Below are 20318 nucleotides of genomic sequence, written 5' to 3'. Positions count from 1 at the left end.
CTGGTTTGAAGCACTACCACTATTCATAAATCAGTGCCTGTTCTCTCCAAACATTCAGCTACAACAAGGGCTGGGTGGCTCAGTTGGTTAAGCATCTGACTCTTGATTTTTGGCTCAAGTCATGATCTCGAAGTTCATGGGATTGAGCCCAATGGCAGGCTCTGCGCTCACAGCATGGAGCCTGCTTGAGACTCTCTCTCTCTCTCTCTCTTTCTCTTTCTCTCTGCCCCTCCTCTTTGCTCTCTCTCTCTCAAAATAAATAATAAACATTTTTTAAAAATACAAAATACTCAGCTACAACAACAGACTATTTCATCAAAGTGGAGGTAGTTTCTTTTTTTTTTTTCATTCATAGTTTGTCAAGTTGGTTTCCATATAACACCCAGTGCTCATCCCAGCAAGTGCCCTCCTCCATGCCCATCACTCCCCTCCCCTCCCCCCAACCCCCATCAGCCCTCAGTTTGTTCTCAGCATTCAAGAGTCTCTCATGGTTTGCCTCCCTCCCCCATGGTCCTCCGTTAAGTTTCTCCTGATAAAGTGGAGGTAGTTTCAAGTCCTTACTTTGGACTGGAATCAAATCAAAGCATCAGTCTTGATTTGTGAGTCATATTAGGGCTGTGAACAGAGGCCATATTTCTCTGTGTTTCAGGCCAGAGGAAGATGACAGAGCACAGACTTCCCTCATTCTTTCCTCCCTGTCCACAAACAGCTTGGGCTGCGCCTAGGGATTCAGCTGTGGCGCATGACAGCAGAAAATAAGGTCTGATACGGAGGCAGCTTCTCACCACTGCCAACTAGAATATAGTGGGTTGTGAATTTTTTTTAATCTTTTTCATAAAAATCTTTAGAAGCCAAACCATAGAGGAAAAGGGAATAGATCAGTATCTTCCCCTCATCTGAGGCTGTTGGAAACACGCCAGTGTGTTAAAATATCAAATACTGAGGTTTACCCTTATGGAAGGATTCTCTTAAAAATCCGCTGTCAGATCTCGAGCACATTCCTGTTTCCTTCAGAAGCTCTGGTATTTGAACAAATGGCACAATCCTTTGCCTCTCCCTTTTCACACCCTCTTTTATGTCTTATCAATGTCCAGTGGCATTGTTTTGAAGAGCTAAAGCCCCTGTCTTCAACGGTAGAGTTTTCCTCGTCAAGAAAACACTTTGGGCATTCTTCTTCGTTTCATATCTACCAACTAGCCATCACTTCAAGTTTCTTTTCAATACTGTGAAATTACTCCTTAATCTTTAACCCCTTTGCCCTTATCTGAGTTCTAGGGCTGGAGGACCTGAGAAAAGCTTACCCTGTACCTACTCATGGCTCCCGGGCCATTTTTGACAGGGCTCATCAGAAAAAGATGAATGCCCAGAAAATACAAAAGTCACAAAATGGCCAAAAGCAGCGAAAGGAGAGGGTGGTGGAGGAGAAGCAGGTCTGGCTGTGTTATCGTATTGATTAGATTACTAGTCGAGCTCATGAAACTCCCAGGCCCTTTTTATTATGGGTTGTCAGCACTGAAGAGGGAGTTAGGTCCTAGGATAGAACTGTTTGGAAGAACAAAGCAAACAAATCACATCACAGGCACCATCATCCTGACCGCCAGCAATAACTACTGATGCTTTAGCAGAAGTACTAAAAATGTTAGGAGCCCTTCCTTTTCTAAAAGAGCAGCCTCCTCAAAGGAAGCCAGGAGAGGCAGACAAATTCGGAGCTCCATGATCAGTTAGGGTTGGCATTTTTCCTGCAATCAAATCAAAACACCCCTCCTTCTGCTTCCCAACCTCTCTGTTTTCAAACTGCGGCATCCAGTCCCTTCCTTTGCAATGGAAATGTGAATAACCTGCTTTGCCAGCAGAGGAAGGTCTCTATGCAAAGGTTTGAAAAGTAGTTTTCTTTCTTTATTGGAGCCAGGAGATGAGGCTAAAGGCGAAAAGACCCGGAGCTGTAGCCGCTTATAGAAGAACAGTTGCAGAAGTTTGCAATTTTAATCCCAGGATTCAAGTTGACAGTAATGAAGGATAAAGTGGGTTAAGAGAATTCTGCTACTGCTTGCAGACATCATGCAGACATCAGTAATACGGAATGATGGGTTGTCTTGGCAAAGGGCTCAATGATAAAGCTCCAGTTACTCTTTTCTGTTGTCCTTTCTGTCTTTCCTGTTTCCTGGTTCCACCTTTCCAAAAACATACAGGAGTTTATATTATATTATATATATTTTTTAATTTTTTTAATGTTTATTTTTTGAGAGAGAGGGAGAGGGAGTCAGAGTACGAGCAGGGGAGGGGCAGAGAGAGAGAGCGAGACACGGAATCCGAAGCAGGTTCCTGGCTCTGAGCTCTCAGCCCAGAGCTCAATGTGGGGCTCGAACCCACGGACCGCGAGATCATGACCTGAGCCGAGGTCAGACACTTAACCGACTGAGCCACCCAGGTGCTCCTGTTTTATATATTTTTTTGGAAGTAAAATTATGACAATATTACAAATGTAATATGCATTTTGTATATACAGTTTGGAACGTATACAGAGCTACGACTAATAAAATAAATCGAGATCTTTTTTCCCGGGAAATGGTCAATTTGTTACCTTTCCATGTTTAATTCATAACTATTTCATTAAATACATGTTGTTTTAAATTCAATTTTGTAACCTACCATGAAATTGTTGATCTTATTGCTAGAATTTAACATTATGAACAAAATCCATGTGTATTATGGGGAGAACTAAACGTGTGAGACAGCTAGTTAGCCTTTTTATTCTGCCTCAAGTTTTCATCGCTTTGAAGATATTCTTTCAAACGATTCAGGCTCCTGCCCTTAAACGTGGACCCAAGCAGGGTCTTGTTTCTAATGCTGCTGTCACGATGTAGTTCTGAGTCTCCGGATTTGGAGCCTGGATGCTTTTCAGCAAGTCTCCCTGAGGCAGAAGTTACACAAAGTCAGGAAGCTCAGCCCTGGCCGAATATGCCTTTGGGGGCTGAGTTGGGTTGTATTTTTCTCTGGTTTAGTTTGTGCATGTGGCAGCCTCTCAAGTTTGTGTTGGGTTACATCGTATAACAGTGGTTCTCATTTGTCTTTACCGGGTCCAAAGAGTCAGAATCACTTAACGAAGAGTGGGCTGGGGTTTTTGGTTGTCAGGAAATGGATCGGATTTCCTTTTAATTCCACCGTAAATCATTACTAAAACTAGAGAGAGAGAGCTCTATTGCAACTAATATTGGACATCCATTCTGTCTATGGATGCAGGGTGTTGCTCCCTTCCATCCGTCCCTCTGTCCCATGTCCGTGAATATTAAACTTTTAGAAGATCAAATAAAAATTGTTTTTTCCGGCCAGCTCAATAGCATGATCAGATTGAGGAACTCGTTTCTTGCTAAGTCCATTATTCATGGCAGATGCCACTATGTGGGTAATTCCCATCTGCTGAGCAGCTGCAGTTCAGGCCACAAAGTACAAAGTACACCTAAGCGTTTTACAGTTAATTCTGGATCTACTATCGCTCATAAAATCTACCTGGGAGCCTTAAAGGAACAGGAGCCCTGGGCCCTCCCCTGCTTCTTTCCCCTAAACTTGTCACGCCCATGTTAAGTCTCTCCTGGCCTGCACTCTTCACGCGCTGCAGTGAATAATTCCGGGTGTCCGTCAACATCTATCAGGATGCGATTTCTGCACAGCTGGCACACAGCGCCAGCGTCTGTCTTGGGAAGCTTACGATCCTATGTCTTCATTGAGGTTGGAAGTCCCGTTTATATGGAAGTTTGTCATTCCTCAGTTTTGTAAAAACACGAATCCATAGTATACATACTGTTTGATTTAAAAAAAAACACAAAACCTTGTTATATATTATGATGCAGTATTTCATGTTCCAAAACACCAAGCTCTCAGAAAATCAATTTTTTATATATCAAACATAAACTGTATAGGCTATTTGAACCTTATGTTCATTTCTTAGGTGTCCTTGTGGCTTCTAAATATCACAGAATTATAAACTGAGAAGACTAGACGTGGAATCTATTTCTTATCACCCATTTTATAGCTTGGTTAGGGCAGCTGAATAGTTACTGAGTGGTCTGCTCTAGGCCGGGTGGGGAACTTTTTTGGTAGCTGAGACAGAAAGGTATGCAGATGCCTGTTTCCTCTTTTGATGGGAGAAGGTCCATATGTGACATTTAAATGACGCAGAAAAATCTGTTGTAATTACCACTGACAGGGCACAGTGTGTATTAAATCCCTGTCTCCTTTCCTGACTAGGGACTGCCTAGGTAGCGCTTTAGTGATTGGATGTCCTAAGTCATGTATGGGTCCCGTCTAGACTTCAGACCCTTCTGTACACGTGGGACACTTGACCGCATTTCCATGGAACACAGCCTCGCTCCTGCACCTCTACCCCTGTACTATTTGCCAATAGTCCCAAACATCTCTCTGCTTCCACCTGGTCCTGAAATCTGTCTTCTGTAAGTTTCCTAGTGGCCCTTATCATCATGCCTTTCTTTTGCCTAGAACCTTCCAGAGCTGCCTACAGGGTGAATTTTAAGCTCATTAAAATGGTTCACACAGATCCTGCCTGCTTCTTCAGCTCGAGGCTCACCACTCTCCATTTACACGTTCTACCTTTAGAGCCCCAGATCTCTGAGCTTCCTCCACAAAAACTATGGAAATAGCTACATATCCTTGTGAAAGTTATCTCTGCCTGGTAAGCTCCTCCCATACTTCACGCTTAATCCCTTCCTTCTGAAGTTCACTGTAGGAGACATCTATCCTTGAAGCTCTCACCCATCCTCAGAGTACGACTGAAACCTCTCGATTGAGCTCACACGGTGACTGCTCACTATTGGAGGACACAATCTGAATCAGTCTGCAGCTACGGGTGATCGACCTGACAATAACTTCTTAAGCCCCTGTGCCTTCAGTGCCAACAAGTCAGACTAGAATATTGCAGGCTAGCTTTTATTACCAGTGTTCTATTAGACCCACAGTTCCATCAGATGCACAAAAAAAGAATCNTAAAAAAAAGTTCATCTGGGAAGGGATATACAATTCAAATGTAATGATGCTTTAATATTTGCAATGCTTTCACCTTTGCTGTAGTTGTTTACATAACTTGTGAGGCGGTGTTTTTTTTCTTTCTAATTCTTCACTTTATCCCAGAATCCTTCAAAGTGCCATTCATATTCAGTCAGAACAATCCTGCCTATGGCAAAAAAAAAAAAAAAATATGAATGACTTCCGTGTCATTCAGTGACCCTATGTTACACTTGGGGAGGGGGGTTGTTGGCTGACCTTCTCTATAAAGGGTCAAATAATAAACATTTTAGGCTTTATGGGTCATATGGTTTCTGTCACAACTACTCAGCTCTGCAGTTACAGCAGGAATGCACCACAGACAAGAAGCAAACTAAGTAGCGTGGCTATATTATGATAAACCTTTATTTATAAAAACAGACAATGTAGGATCACAGTTTGCTGACTTCCTGGGTCATTTGGAGATTATTTCTGTGAAGGAATCTTTGGTAAGGTTCTGTTCAGGTATAGAAGCATTTTCCGAGTGGCTTGTTCCCTGAGAATATCTTTCTAATTATATGATTCTTAGGTAAATACTTTGAAGGATATTTGTACCATATCTTACTATGTAATTTTTATCAGAAACAGAAGCTGAGGGACTAAGATTATGTAAAATTTCATTTGCCTTAATAACAACCCTCACGGCTCCGCATATCAGGAGTTGCATCCCAAGTGAACCAGAAATTTCTATATGCTGTCCTGGCATTCAGTAATGGAGAGCTATAAAAGTGTTCATGCTCCTTACCAGTACAATAATTTTTAGGAAACATCTCATAATAATGACTCCAAGGGAACAAATCCCTTGTGTGGGCAATGATATTTAGAACAGAAATATTCGTTGACATTGAAATTCTAAAGTAACTCAGCCGGAAATGGAACCACAGCATGGAGGAATTCTGTAGAACTGTTTTATGTGGTGATTGAAGTGTATTGAGCCTTGGAAAACTGCATATTAAAATTATAAAGTCAGCGGTGCCTGGGTGGCTCAGCTGGTTGAGTGTCTGAATTAAGCTCAGGTCATGACCTCCATGTTCTTGAGTTCAAGCCCCACGGTGGGCTCTATGCAGACAGCTCAGAGCCTGGAGCCTGCTTCAGATTCTGTGTCTCCCTCTCTCTCTGTCCCTCCCCCGCTCACACTCTGTCTCTCTCAAAATAAATAAACATTAAAATTTTTTTAATAAAATAAAATAAAATTACAAAGTCAAATGGAAAGAGTATGTCTAAATGATATCAAGCATAAAAATCAATATACATGAATTTTGTCATTTAGTATTCAATAAATATTTATTGAATAAGAGCCTACTCTGAGCAAGTCTCTGCTCTAATAGTGAGAAGACAGTAATGAATAAAATAGACCAAAGTTGCTGCCCTCATGGAGCCAGTATTCTTATGGGAGAGAAACAGATACTGAGGGTTGAAGGAAGTTTAACAAATGATAGATTTGGAAATTTAATATGAGGTTCCCCCCCACATAAAACTGTTTATATAAAGAAGCTTTTCCCCCTTTATCTGGTATGCTTCCATTTTTAGGAATAAGAATTTCTCTGATCATTTCATTCAACCAGTATTCATAGAGTTCTATGTGCCAAACACTCTTCCAGGCACATGGAACACAGCGCAAACAAAGTATACAAGCACACCGATTCTTGTGGAGCTGCGGTCCAGCGAGAGAGACCGAATATAAGACAAATAAGCAAAATATGTACAAGGTTAGATGGTGACTGAGGAGCAGAGATAAGAAAGCAGGATATGAGCGTTGGGAGAAGGCAAACCTTTAGATTGAATGGTCAGGAAGGAGTCCTTGAGAAGGTGACTTCTGAGTAAGAAGTTAAAGAAAATGTGCTAACATTTACATAACACAGTGTCAGGCACATTCTAGTGTGACAGTGGGAGTAGGAGAGAGGACCTCACTCTGGAGAGGGGAACCAGCAAGTGCAAAGACCCTGAGGTGAGAATGTGCCTGACATATTCAAGGAATATCAGAAGCCAGTGGCTAGAGTATAGTGAATAAAGGAAAGAATAGCCGGAAATGAAATCAAAGGGAAACAGAAGACCAGCTCACATCTGGCCTTTTAAGTCATTGGAAGGATGTTGGCTTTATTCTGAATAATGAAAAGATACTGGAGAGGAGCACCTGGGTGGCTCAGTCAGTTAGTTGAATGTCTGACTCTTGACTTCATTTCAGGTCATGATCTCATAGTTTGTGAGTTTAAGTCCCACATCAGACTCTGTGCTGACAGTGAGGCACCTGCTTGGGATTCTCTCTCTCTCTCCCCATCTCTCTGCCTCTCCCTGGCTCTCACTCTCCCTCAAAATAAATAACTAAACTTAAAAAACATGTTTTAAAGATATTGGAGAGTTTTGAGCCAAGGAGAGAGATGATCTCGTTTGCAGTAAGATAAGACCTGCTGTTAACAACAGACTACAGAATCAGGAAGGCTTTTAGCAGACTGTAATCCAGGTAAGAGAAGACGGCCTGGACCGGTAGGCTAGTTCGGGAGGGTAAGGACTGTAGGCTGTGGTGGCAGGGGACAGGAGAGAGGAGTGTCAGGAACCAGTGTTCCCACGGCCAGACCCCAGCTGCCACGCGGGAAAGGTAACTCGGGAGCGATGACCATCCCTGAACTGTGACGAAGCTGCTGGTGGGAAACAGTGTCAGGCACATACCAGGTGCTTAATGTAGGCTGGTTAAATGATGCAAAACCAAAAAGAAATGTGAAAGCGAATCTCTATTTCATGTCTGTCTCCTGTCACCAGTGTCCTCACCACTTGGCCCTTACTGTCCCTCCTTCGGTTATTTATTGGTGAATTAGCCCCTCCCGTGTTCGTTGGTGTCCCGAGAAGACTTCGATTTTCAATGGCCTGCATTAAGTTAAATAAAACCACAGAACAGTAAAGATTCCATTGACCCATTTCTATCCCGTACCTTTGCGAACTGAATGCACTATTATTGCCTTTTACTGTCAAAGAGACTGATTATAACTATATGTAACCTTTTTTAGGGAACAACTGAATTCTTTATTGAAGACCTATAACATTTTTTATGAGAACCAGAAAAACCTCCATATTTTATGTGGACAGGTAAGCCCATCAAACAAATGCAATACAGTTTAATTCACAGAAAGAAATTCCTTAAAGGAATAAAGGAATCAGGGTGAGTGGGAGTCTATCCTCTAGCAGCACAAGGGGTCTGGAAAAACAGGTGAATCTTTGACTTTGATCATGACTTTTATATTTAGACTATATCACAAAATCCCAGTCCTGAAGCATGTGACTTTTTAAGCAGCTTTGGGGATAAGAAAGCATTTAAAAATAATTTTAATGACATGTTTACTTTCTGCTTTTAAAACAGTGTATAAATGTCTTTTGAACAGCAATTCCACTAGAAATCTCTTATAATACTTTCTTACAAACGTGCCCAAACATACAGAGAAGGTGGTGTCATCTTGTGGTGATGTCATTTGTAATGGAGAGAATTTGAAGATATTTTAAGTCCATACCCATGGGGGATTGCTCAAATAAATATGACATAGGCTGTAACATAGTTTGATTTGGTTGTTAACATGAATCAGTTAGATTCCAAAGAATGTGTACTGTGTTATAATAACAAATTTTAAAATGTGAAAGAAACACTTCAGAAAAGTCCTGAGTCTAGAAAGTATTTTTAGGAGTGCAAACTGGCCTTAGATTTTTCTTTTCTTCTTCTTCTTCTTCTCCTTCTTTGAATGCTTCATTCTCCGCAGATCTCTCCACCTAGTCTTGCATTCTAATGGGGCTTGCTTCACATCTTTACACTATCTTCCTGGCCCCGAGGGGCATTAGACTTTTCTACCTCCGATTAAACTCTTCACATTTGATGATATAGCTTTAAGTTTAAGTCACTGTGATTGGGCTTAAAATTGGAGTTGAACAGAGGGAAATTTCCAAGCCGCTCTGGCCTTTACTAGTGAAGTTAAATGATTTAGTTTGAATATTTCGCTTGCCTTCCCAAATGTAATAGAAGAAGGAAATAAGTCATCTCTTTACAAAGAAATGGGCCTAATTTTAAATTATTTCAGTATCATCCTATATCTTAGATCTCTAAGATTAAAGATCTTATAATTGTAAAGGTAACTTAAGAAAAGATCAAAACTTTAAAAAAATGATTATACTTTAGTTCAAGTTTCTACAAAGTTCATGATGTGAAGAAGTTTGTTTCCTTTCGGAACATGTTTGAACTTTGATGTTATGAATATATAATGTTCTCTCAAATTCTGCAAATCAGTGTTCAACTTACAATACAAAAGTCATTTAATTTTTTAAAATTACATGATGTAAAGTACACAGTGAGACTATTATATCGCTTAACTTTCCATCTTTACTCACTGGTCAATAAAGTGAGAGTCCAGAAATTTTCAAAACATTCTGGCTGAGTTACAATGACTCAGACGCTGTTAAAAGGGCATTATGGAGAATGGCATGTAGCTTTCTTAATGTCTGGTTAATTAAGGAAATATTGATTGTCTACCATGTGCCAGACACTGTTCTAAAAGCTGCAGATAAAGCAACGAAGAAATGGGACATAATATCCTTATGTTTCTTATAGTAGAGCGTAGAGATAAGAAATAAAATATGCAGTATATCAAATAAAAATAAAGGCTGTTGACAATGGCACAGCAGGGAAGAGGGCTCAGGGATCTATGTGGGGAAGGGGTAGAGGAGAATTTGACCAGAGACTCTGGAAGACGTGAAGAAGCAAACCTTGCAGAAGTCTGTGGGACACACATTCGGGCCCCCGAACAAGGGGCCTGAGCTGGGTTAGTTGAAGTAACTAACAGCAGGAAGTTGAAGTACAGCAGGGAAGCCAGTGGAGCAGGAGGCTTACAAGAACAGGGAATTAGTAGACAATGCAGCTAGAGAGCTAACTGTGGAAGGAAAGTGCCAGAGCGTGTCGGTCTTTAGATCATTGTGAAGACTGTAACATGTACTTGGGATGAGAAGGAAAGCTACTGGGTACTTTTGAGCAGAACAGTGACATTATCTAAAAGATACAGAATCTTACAAGAATCTCCCTAGCTATGGGGAATATATGAAAGGGCAAGAGAAGAATGAGAAAGAAAACTCCTGCAATAATCCAGGCAAACAATGAAAGGGTGTGGACCAGAACCATGGTAGTGGATACAGTGAGTAGAGTGGTCACATTAGGGATTTACTTTTAAGGTGGAGCTCATAGGATTTGCTAATGCATTGGATGTTGAGGACAAAAGAAAGATTAAAGGTGACTCAAATTCCTGGTCTGAGCCACGGGAAGGAGAAGGATGCTATTTACCAAGAAAAGAAGACAGACAAGGATGCTATTTACAAGAATAGAACAACTTGGAAAGGAAAATATTCATGGGAGAAAGATCAAGAGTTAATTAGGAACATATTAAGTTTGATGTCAGGTAGGCAGTCAGACAAGTAGAGCTCAGGGGAAGGGTTTGAGCTAGAAATGTAAAGTTGGAAGCTATTAGTTGAGAAATGGCATATAAGGATCTTAGAGATCACCAAGGGTACTGACTGGTGTAGACCTAGAAGAGAAGCCTAAGGATTTAGACAATGATATTAAATAAGCAAGCCTTCTGCGATATATTTAGTTCATCTATAAAGAGATGCTTTGTGAAATGAAAATTTTTTCTTGTATTCCTGAGTGCCTCAGTCGGTTGAGCATCTGACTCTTGATTTCAGCTCAGGTTATGATCTCACGGTTGTGAGACTGAGCCACATGTCGGGCTCCATGCTAGGCATGGAGCCTGCTTAAGATTCTCTCTGTCTCTCTGTCTCTCTCTCTGTCTGTCTCTCTCTCTCTCTCTCTGTGTGTCTCCCTCCCTCTGCCCCTTCCCTGCTCANCATGTCGGGCTCCATGCTAGGCATGGAGCCTGCTTAAGATTCTCTCTGTCTCTCTGTCTCTCTCTGTGTCTCTCTCTCTCTCTCTCTCTCTGTGTCTCCCTCCCTCTGCCCCTTCCCTGCTCGTGGGCTCATGTGCTCTCTTTCTCTTTCTCTCAAATGAAATATTCTGATATTCCTTACATGAGAAAACCTACCATTGTTGATAACAGATGGAGAATTTCTTCTTGAAAACAAGAATTAGATCATCTCAGAAGAGCAGTTATTCTGTGAGTTTTTGATGTAAGGGATTAATTGAAGTATAACTAAACAAAGAAGGAATGCTGTACCTTGATAACTGAAAGTAGGACTTGCATCATGTACTGTCATTTCCAAGGCCAAATTATGTTTGGTTGTCAAAAACAACTGATGGGTATCCTGACCTCTCAGTAATCTGAAACGTGAACTCAGAAGCGGGAGAAAGCTCATAACTTTGTTTCAGGAGTGACTCTGAAGTTAGTTTATCAGCCCAAGAAATAATAAGCAATAACATTTATGAAGCACTTATTAAATATCCGGTGCTATGAATTAGGGACTATAATGATGCCATTCTTCAGAAACAGCAGCCTTAAATGCGTTCAGCCTCTTGCCTAAGGCCACAGAGCAAAGAAGTGGCAGAGCCTGGGTTCAAACACAGGTCTGTCTAGTTCCAAGGTCTAGAGTGTTCATTATACTCTCAAATAAAAGTTAAGTCATTGACATTTTCTGATAATTGATTTTTCATAATAACTATAGTTATTGAATGTTATAGTAGTTATTGGATGGTTGCAATGTGCTTCTTCTTAGTGTCTGTATTTTTTGAAGTTTCTATGATGATAACATATTACTTTAATAACAGAAATACTTCTACATATATATACAAGTGGTAATAGATTAGAAAATAAATTCTATGGGTCTATGCTTTGACATTAATATTTATACCCGCAGAATAAGTAAGTGTTCACAGTCTGTGTGTGCGTGGAATGCCCTTCTTTTGTTACATTTCCAACTTAAAAATTAGTCAAGTGCTATTGATTTTTTTCAAATATATAATTTCTGTTATGCATTTTATACTGTTGTTTCATACATTTCTCACTGATTCTGCATAATAATTCCAGGAGTTAAAAATTGTTCAGAAATGAGCAAATAGCCACTAAATCTCTGAATAGCTATTCTTCTGATTTCTAGTTTGGTATAGTTTTTAATTCTGCTTTCATTTTACGTTGAACAGAATTAAACTTCTACCTCATTGAAGAATCGTGGAGTTCAGAAAGCATTTTAACACATGCTGCCCTCTGGTGGCTGTATCATTACCATTCTGACTTACTTTACTGGTCAGGGCTGTTCTCAAAAATAAAAGAATGTTTCCAAAACTGAATTATTTTGAGGATAGATTGAAAAGTCAAACAACCCCATGAGGAGTTTCTTTTTATCTATTAAGATGTCTTACAGACTTGATTTCTACATTTTCAGTTAAAAGATTTACCTTCTATAAGTAATACAAAAACAATGTTTGAGATGATTGGTTTCTTCCCCAGACAGAAGATGGCAAACTAATTGTCGAAGGAATGTTGGACATTTTCTGGGGAGTAAAACGGCCTATACAGCTAAAAATACAAGATGAGAAACAAATCCCTTCTTTTACTAGGTTGAAGTCACCAGATGTCTTTTCCAAAAGGTAAGCTATATTTCACATTTTTAAAAATGTTTATTTATTTTTAAGAGAGAGACAGAGTACGAGCACTGGAGGGGCAGAGAGAAAGAGAGACACAGAATCCAACGCAGGCTCCAGGCTCTGACCTATCAGCACAGAACCCCACGCGGGGCTCAAAATCACGAACCGTGAGATCACGAACCTGGGCTGAAGTCGGATGCTTAACCGACTGAGCCAGCCAGGCTCCCCTATCTTTTACGTTTTAGCTCCTGAGAAGATCACCCTCATATTTACCTTAATTTATTGTGTGCACTTTTAAAGATGAGAGCTCTAAAGTTCTAACACAATCTCATTTAATCCCCAGCAACTCTGTGAAGTAGGTGTTCAGAACCTGGAGCTCTGAAAGGTTAGGTAATTTGTGCAAGATCTCCAATGACCATGAAGCAGGACTGGGCTGGCCCTCATGTCTACCTCTCTGCTGTGTTTCTTCTCTCCTGGAAGACTGCATTCCTTCATTAGAAAAGACAAAATGTCAAGGCAAGATTTCATTAGCCCGTTAGCTCTGGCCTTGTCACCAAAAGGGGAGATAAAATTTAAATTTCTCTTCTCCTTGGAACAGAGGGCTCTTCCTACTTTCTGGAAAGGAGATTTAATTATGCTCCACCTGATTGTCTTGATCCTGTTCAACAGGACACAACAAAGTGTACTTGGAGCTCAGTAACAACAGAAGACCGTTCTCTGTGTGGGTTTATGCAACTGTACCTTGAATACATTAAGTTGGGTTGATTTTTTTCATTATCCTTTGCAATTTTTAGAAAAATAATTATTCCCAGAAAGAATCATACATGTATGGGTTTTTTTTTTCTTTTTTTCTTCCTTCCTCCCTGCTTTCCCTCCTTTTTAATCCTTAACTTTCCAACCCCTCCCCCGGTTGTGCATATGTGGAGGGGCCAAGCCATCTCCTCTCCCAACCTGCCATCTATAACTGGATGGGCTGGAGTTCTAGGAAGAGAGGATGGAGAGAGAGCTTCCAGGACCTTTTCCTCAATCTGATCTCTGGCCATAAGCAAGAAAAACCAAGGATCACCTTGAGGGAAGCCACATTTTTTTCTCTGGACACCCCACTATGATTTGCACCTTGCCAGTGTTCTCACATGTGATGATCCAGCAGTTCTGAACATTCCCTAATTCCCTACACATACCATGCAGCCTCTTACTTTCCTGACTCCTGTAAAGTCTACTTGCATTTCAGCATCGTTCGCCCGACTCCCCTCTCTCAGTCCTTTAAGACTCTGGTCGGGTAACACATTCTCCGGAAAGCCTTTTCTAACCCTTCAGTCTATACTCGGTGCACTGGCAATTTTTCAAAACACACTGTTAATTGCATTTTTTATGCACCTATGTCCTGCTCTGGCCTGTGGGTTTTTCAGGGTAAGGAACATGCCTTATTTGTCCGTTATTGTGGTGCTCAGCAGTGTGCCTGGAATGAAGAAGAGACTCAAAATATAATATTGAACAAAGCCCCCACAAGCCTGGTAGTTAAATTACCTCTGCTCTGTTGTGAAAACTGTCTCTGTCTCCCACTTCTGACTAGTCTCCCATCCAGGCTAAGGGGTGCCTGTGGGCGAAGGGTCCAGTATTTGTGAAAGAGCAGAAGGGGGATCACAGACTTAGGTGGCCCGTGAAGCCCGGCAACCCTCCTCTTCAGGTCCTCGAAGACCGATGGGGCTGATGATTCTAAGTGACTAGGAGCACTTCTTAAAAGGAGAAATTACCCCTGGGCTCTGCTTTTAGATAACTGTGCAAGACATGAATTTGGCAAAATTAGCTATCATTATTCATATTGCCGAAAAACTCATTGCAAAGTTCTCTGAGCAGCCAGCTGCTTTTGATGCTTTTTAATTATTTGAGTCATGAAAACTTAATAAGTATGGCACATTAAGGGAAGATGTCAAGGAGATACAGTAAGGTCCTTGTATTATCACATTAAGACTTAAAAAAAAAATAGCTACCCTGAGATATTTTCAAATGCTTCAAATTAAAATTCAGAACACTTGTTCCTAAGAATCCTCAATGTGAGGATGTTTCAAGAGACCAGGTGGACAAAGTGACATTGATGCCTTTCCATATACTGTGGCAAATTAAAAATTAATATTCTCACGATGTGCCTTCTTCCATGGACACCAATTGCAGTTTTCATTGTTTATCAGCACATTGCTGTGAACCAAACAGAAATGATCTCCTTTAGTTTAAAGTTGAGGAAGAATTCCTTAGAAAATCTTGCTTGCTCTTTACCACAGTAATGAAACTTACCAGGAGAATGTATGGAGTAAAGGGCACATGTGCAGTGTATTCGATCTTTCTGGAGGTTGAGAATTATCAGAACGAGATCCTACTACTCTCACACTCAAAAGCAAGATTAGATTCAGTCATGATTAATTAGCCAAGAATCCTCCATTAGAAGCAGTTGAACACTCAGCAGGAAGGTGCACATAATTTGGAACGGCTGGTCCTTGGCCTCTGTTCCCTAGTGGGGTGCATAGCCACCTAAGGTACTATCTTTGTTCAGTCTGGGCCTAGATACCTTCATTCTGGTTACCACTCTTAAGGATGGCATTCATTTAAATTCTGAGCCTTGAATGAAATCATATAAAGAAAGGAACTAGGGGTGCCTGGGTGGTTCAGTAGGTTAAGTGTCCAACTCCTGATTTGGGCTCAGGTATGATCCCAAGTATGAGGAGATTGAGCATTGCATCAGGCTTTGCATTAATAGTGCAGAGCGTGCCTGGGATTCTCTCTCTCTCTTTCTCTCTCTCTCTATATATATATCTCTGCCCCTCCCATATGTGCACATATGGTCCCTCTCTCTCAAAATAAATAAACATTTTAAAAAAATAAACTATTCCTTCACTCTGTAACATTTCTCAACTCTCTTTTCTCATACTGGGTTTCTGTGTGCAGAATTCTTCAATTTTTTGTATGTTTTACTGACTTATTTTGAGAGAGAAAGAGAAAACGAGCAGGGGAGGGGCAGAGAGAGAATCCCAAGCAGGATCTGAACTGCCAGTGCAGAGCCTGACCGGGGGCTTGAACTGACAAATGATTCCAAGCCGAAATCAGTAGTCAGATGCTCAATGAACTGAGCTACTCAGGCAAACCTGTGTGCAGAACTTCTGCCTCTGGACTCACATGGGCACTCATGTGGTATCTTCAGTGGGGGTATGTACGATAAAGGACGTGGAAGCTGTGTACTCAGCTTCAGGAAGGGCTGCAATCTTGTCATTCTGGTCACTTATTGAGTGAATCATCAGTTTGTCATGCTAGTTTGTTTTAATTACCTTGAAAATGAGTCACACTGAGTCAGCTTAAGGGGAGTGGTAGAAGCTTAAATATAAATCCATTTGTTTGAACTGTGACCACTTGTGATCCTTTATGGAAACACTCCTGTGGGAAGTACTTTGATCTTTCATACCTAGTCCAAGTATTTTGTTTTGAAAATTTTTCAAAACCTAAACAACAGCAACAAAACTCCAGCCTTATTGAGGTTATGTTTACTTGCACTAGTTTTCACTGCTGTTTTTAATTTTTCTAAAATCAGCTTTGGGGCATTTTGTACAAATCATGACAGAATGACATAAAGAGAAGAAACTGGACAGGTGTACATTTGAATAACATTTATAGCGTGGGTTTTTCTTCTTTCTTCCAACACAGATAGAAAAATGACCACATCCCATTTGTCTGTCAAATTTCTGCCTCCTTTTTTATTTTGCGACTCATTTGAAAACTTGCCCACAGTTTAAGTTTATCACTGTATACATCCTGAAGCATGGTCAGGGCAATGCTAACAGTCTTGTGCTTGGGCAAGTTAAACTATTTGATATTGCATAAAGTTCCATCCAGTTTTCTTTGAACGACTCCAGGTAACTGCCCTCAAGCATAGCCATGCGCACAGTTGTATGTGAGTGACTCTTCAAATTACACAATCCAGAGTTCAAAACTGGTGTTTTCTTCTAAGATGAGTAGAGAAGAAAATGGGCCAAACACTCATATATTGAGCCATGTTTGTCCCCTGTGTTTGTGTGACACCACTAAAGTAAGAAAGTAAGGACAAGTGTCCAGTCTGCCAAGATTACCAAGAACTTCTAGACTACCACCGGCCAGGCACCCTTGGGCTTTCTCATCTTTCCCCATATGAAATAGCCTTGCTGTTTTAGTTTCTGCTTTTCATTGGTATTCGGCTTTTCCCATTGCTGCCGCTCTAAGATAATGACATCTGCCTCCCTTAGATAATTAATTTCCTAGAGATTGGGGAAGATGGGCAATTTTATCAACCATAAGAATAACTTGAATCTGAGTCAGGACCTGAACAGGTTTCCCTTGAGTTAGTTATTACCTATAGTATTTGGACTTTTCTGACATGTGTTTTAACTGGCTATGTTATGGATAGTAGAGCTTACTGAATAATTAGCTAACAAATACATTAAGATTACTTTATTTACAGCATAAGATCATTATGAGGCTCAAATGATACAAAGTTCTAAAAAGATATGAAAAGAATTCAAAGATCAAGGAGAAAATACTCATGTTTGTCATGTTCACCACCACTAGTCTGAATAAACATTTTTGTTATTGTTGCCACCAGTGACATTTGGATAGAAGTAATGCTACAGATGCCACATTTGGATAGAGTACATGCCACCACTTATGGGTTTTGGTCATATGGAAAACAGACATTATGGAAGAGATTTTTAGTAAGAATAAGACCAATCCCAGTGACAATAGTATCCTTTAACCTAGAGAAACCAAGAATATCTTGGATCCTTAATAATTCCTCACCCATCATAAAATGGAAACAGGTGATTCTGATGAAGATGGCAATGAAAATGAGGATGATTATGATAACTTTGAACATATACTGAGTGCTTACTATGTATTGGGCACTATGTCAAGAATTTTACACAAGTTAACTCATTTAATCTTCTCAGCAACCTTATCCTATTATCATCCCCATTTTATAGTTAAGGACATGAAGGCACAGAGGAGTAACTTGTCTAAGACCAGATAAATAAATGAAGAACATATGACTCTTGACCCAGCTGATGAAAATAAGTAGCTGCCCAGTTTTATGTATTTTCATCACTAGACTGCATTGAAAGTTGTTAGTATCCTATATATAAATCATCGTTTAGAAAAGAATCTTCTCATACACGTTCCTCCTTTGTAAATTGCATTCATAGTAGTAAAGAGCCTTAAAGGGAGGCACCACATCTTACTGAGAGCCACTCTACCCAAAAATGCTTTGAATACAATAGGAACTCAAAGTATTCTGACAGAATGAACACTTTTGTACCTAAACTCTCCTGAGAACATTGTGAGATATCTGTGTAATTATGGATTATGTTGGTCGGTTTCCACTAATTCCATTTGCAAACACACATTTTAGAGAACCTATATAACCTTGTGTTTCAGGGTATACTCAGTTATATCAGATTTGCTTAAAATCAGTATAGGAAGTATTTAAAAACACTCATTGACCATTCTGGTATAAATATAATTTAAATAATGTCATAAAATTGTTATAATTTAGGATATACCGACCATATTCCCTCAGTATCATATTAATACTCTAAACCTGAAAATCATCATAAGACTTATTATGAATAAAATTAATGCCCTTTACAATATTTATTACTTTACAGGGGAATGACACGCTGGGGAGAATTTGATGATCTTTACCGTATTAGTGATCTGGACAGAACCCAGATTCCAGCATCTAAAAGAACAGATTCCCAAGAAGGTCAGTATCAAACTCTTATTAATGGAGGGACTTTTTAAATGTAAATCATGAATCCTAAACATTTCTCTGAAATTTAACATTTTACATACCACTATTTAATAAAACTCTTATATTAAAAGAGACCTTTAGGATCATATTAACAAGTTGCTACAGTGTTCATATGATGTTTAAGAACTTTATTACATAAAAATATGATGATTTTTAAAATCACATCAGGTCCCTTAGATTTACTAGCTAATGATTTGAATAAATTTGTATACATAAAATTCTTCAATATTCTCCCCAAGGTTGGGATTATTTATTATATTCAGCAGCTTTTTATATTCGACCAAGCCACTCACATTAAATTCCAAATCTGTTTAGAAGTCAAATGTTTTCATTAGTTAATAGATATTTGCGTAACAACACTTCCCAGAAAGAGGCAGATATCCTGGAGTCATTCTATTCGATAGTTTTTTCAAGCATTTATTTTAAAAAGAGAAGTCAACTTGAACATCAAATGAATTCATATCAAACATGACAAACCAATGGTAAATGGCAGGTCGTATTACATGTGACATCAGTAGTCATAACGATGATGTGATAGTAGTAATTCTAGTAGCTGTCATTTACTGAGACGCTGCTAGGTGCCCGGCATGATGTCATGTATCTTACATAGGTTTGGTTTTCATATAATGTGTTACAGATCCAAGGAGAAGCTGATGACTGGTGTTGGGAGCAGGGTTCATGTTTCTGGGGTGGCCATATTACCAAGCTGATTTCAGTCTGAAAATGGTACCCTGCCACCATTATCTTCATGAATGTACCAACAACTTCCAATGTTGAGTTACTTTTTCCAAACCTTTCCCAAGTCAGCCTTCTCTGCTGTCTCTTTAGCAACCCATATTCAATAACAAACATGACACTCCTTCCAGGATCCCCTTATCTTTGTGTGATGGCTCTTGGCATCTTTTATATAAGGGTCCTTCCAGTTAGCCCTTTGAAAACACTCACCTAAACCCAAGGGAATTCTAATTTCTTGGCACCAGAGATATCATAAAAATCTATCTGTATCTAAGCACCAATGCTAGAGGACAATGGAATCCCCGATGTCTACTGGTTGGTACTCTAATGACAACAGAAAATTCTTTAAAATCCCAAGGCCAAATGGAATACTATTTCCCACTGTTTGAAAGCATTATAGTCCACTGCTTAGCTGCATAGTTACTTTTTAAATACACATACAAATTCACCCAAAGAGGTAGGCAGCTAAATGATATGGCCTTATAATCTTTATTCTTCCCAGATGATTTATCTTATCACAGTAGCACTCTGAAGCTTTATGCAGAGGAAGAGCCAGAATCCCCATTGCTCTATCGAACCATGAGTGAAGCAACCCTGGTGAGAAAAAGGATGAAGCCTCCAATGATGGACAGAAAAGACAGACAGAAGCATAGGGCCTCTATTAATGGGCACTTCTATAACCATGAAGTGAGTTATGATTCCACTAATGTCGTTTAAAATGTCTATTTTGCTAACAGTATCACTCAATTCAACTTACAATTAAAAATAGTACTAATAAAATGGTAGTAGTGTATTTAATATTTATTGGGCACTCTCTATGTGTTAGATATTAAACTGTTTTAAATTGGATTTTGATGAATTATCTCATTAATCCCTGAAACAAGTCTACGAAACAGGTACCATTATTTTCCCTACCTTACCTGAGTTAACTAAGGTTCACAGCAGTTAAGTAATTTGTCTTAAATCACACTACTTTTAAGTAGCAGATCTGAACTGNGCGAGATCATGACCCAAGCGAAAGTCGGACGCTTAACCGACTAAGCCACCCAGGTGCCCCAAATCACACTACTTTTAAGTAGCAGATCTGAACTTGAATCCACCTTTGTCTGACTCCAGAACCCAAGCTATTAACCACCATGATGAGTG

At 39.8% G+C, this 20318-nt stretch overlaps 1 protein-coding gene across 3 annotated transcripts in view; it reads left to right on the top strand.

The window, feature by feature from the left end:
- RASSF6 (Ras association domain family member 6) overlaps window positions 1–20318 on the top strand; it is a 51183-nt gene that overhangs the window by 18836 nt on the left and 12029 nt on the right. For all 3 annotated transcript variants that reach the window (XM_077750307.1, XM_077750290.1, XM_077750298.1), the window contains 4 exons: window positions 8058–8136; window positions 12477–12616; window positions 18292–18389; window positions 19675–19859. In XM_077750307.1, coding sequence (XP_077606433.1) covers window positions 8058–8136; window positions 12477–12616; window positions 18292–18389; window positions 19675–19859 — 502 coding nt within the window. The remainder of the gene's footprint in view (window positions 1–8057; window positions 8137–12476; window positions 12617–18291; window positions 18390–19674; window positions 19860–20318) is intronic.

This window comes from Crocuta crocuta, unplaced genomic scaffold, assembly GCF_008692635.1.
Source record: "Crocuta crocuta isolate KB4526 unplaced genomic scaffold, BGI_CrCroc_1.0 scaffold1, whole genome shotgun sequence".
In the NCBI taxonomy this organism is placed as follows: Eukaryota; Metazoa; Chordata; class Mammalia; order Carnivora; family Hyaenidae; genus Crocuta; species Crocuta crocuta.
Note: the sequence above shows the minus strand (reverse complement) of the source record. Positions and strands in the feature narration are given on the sequence as shown.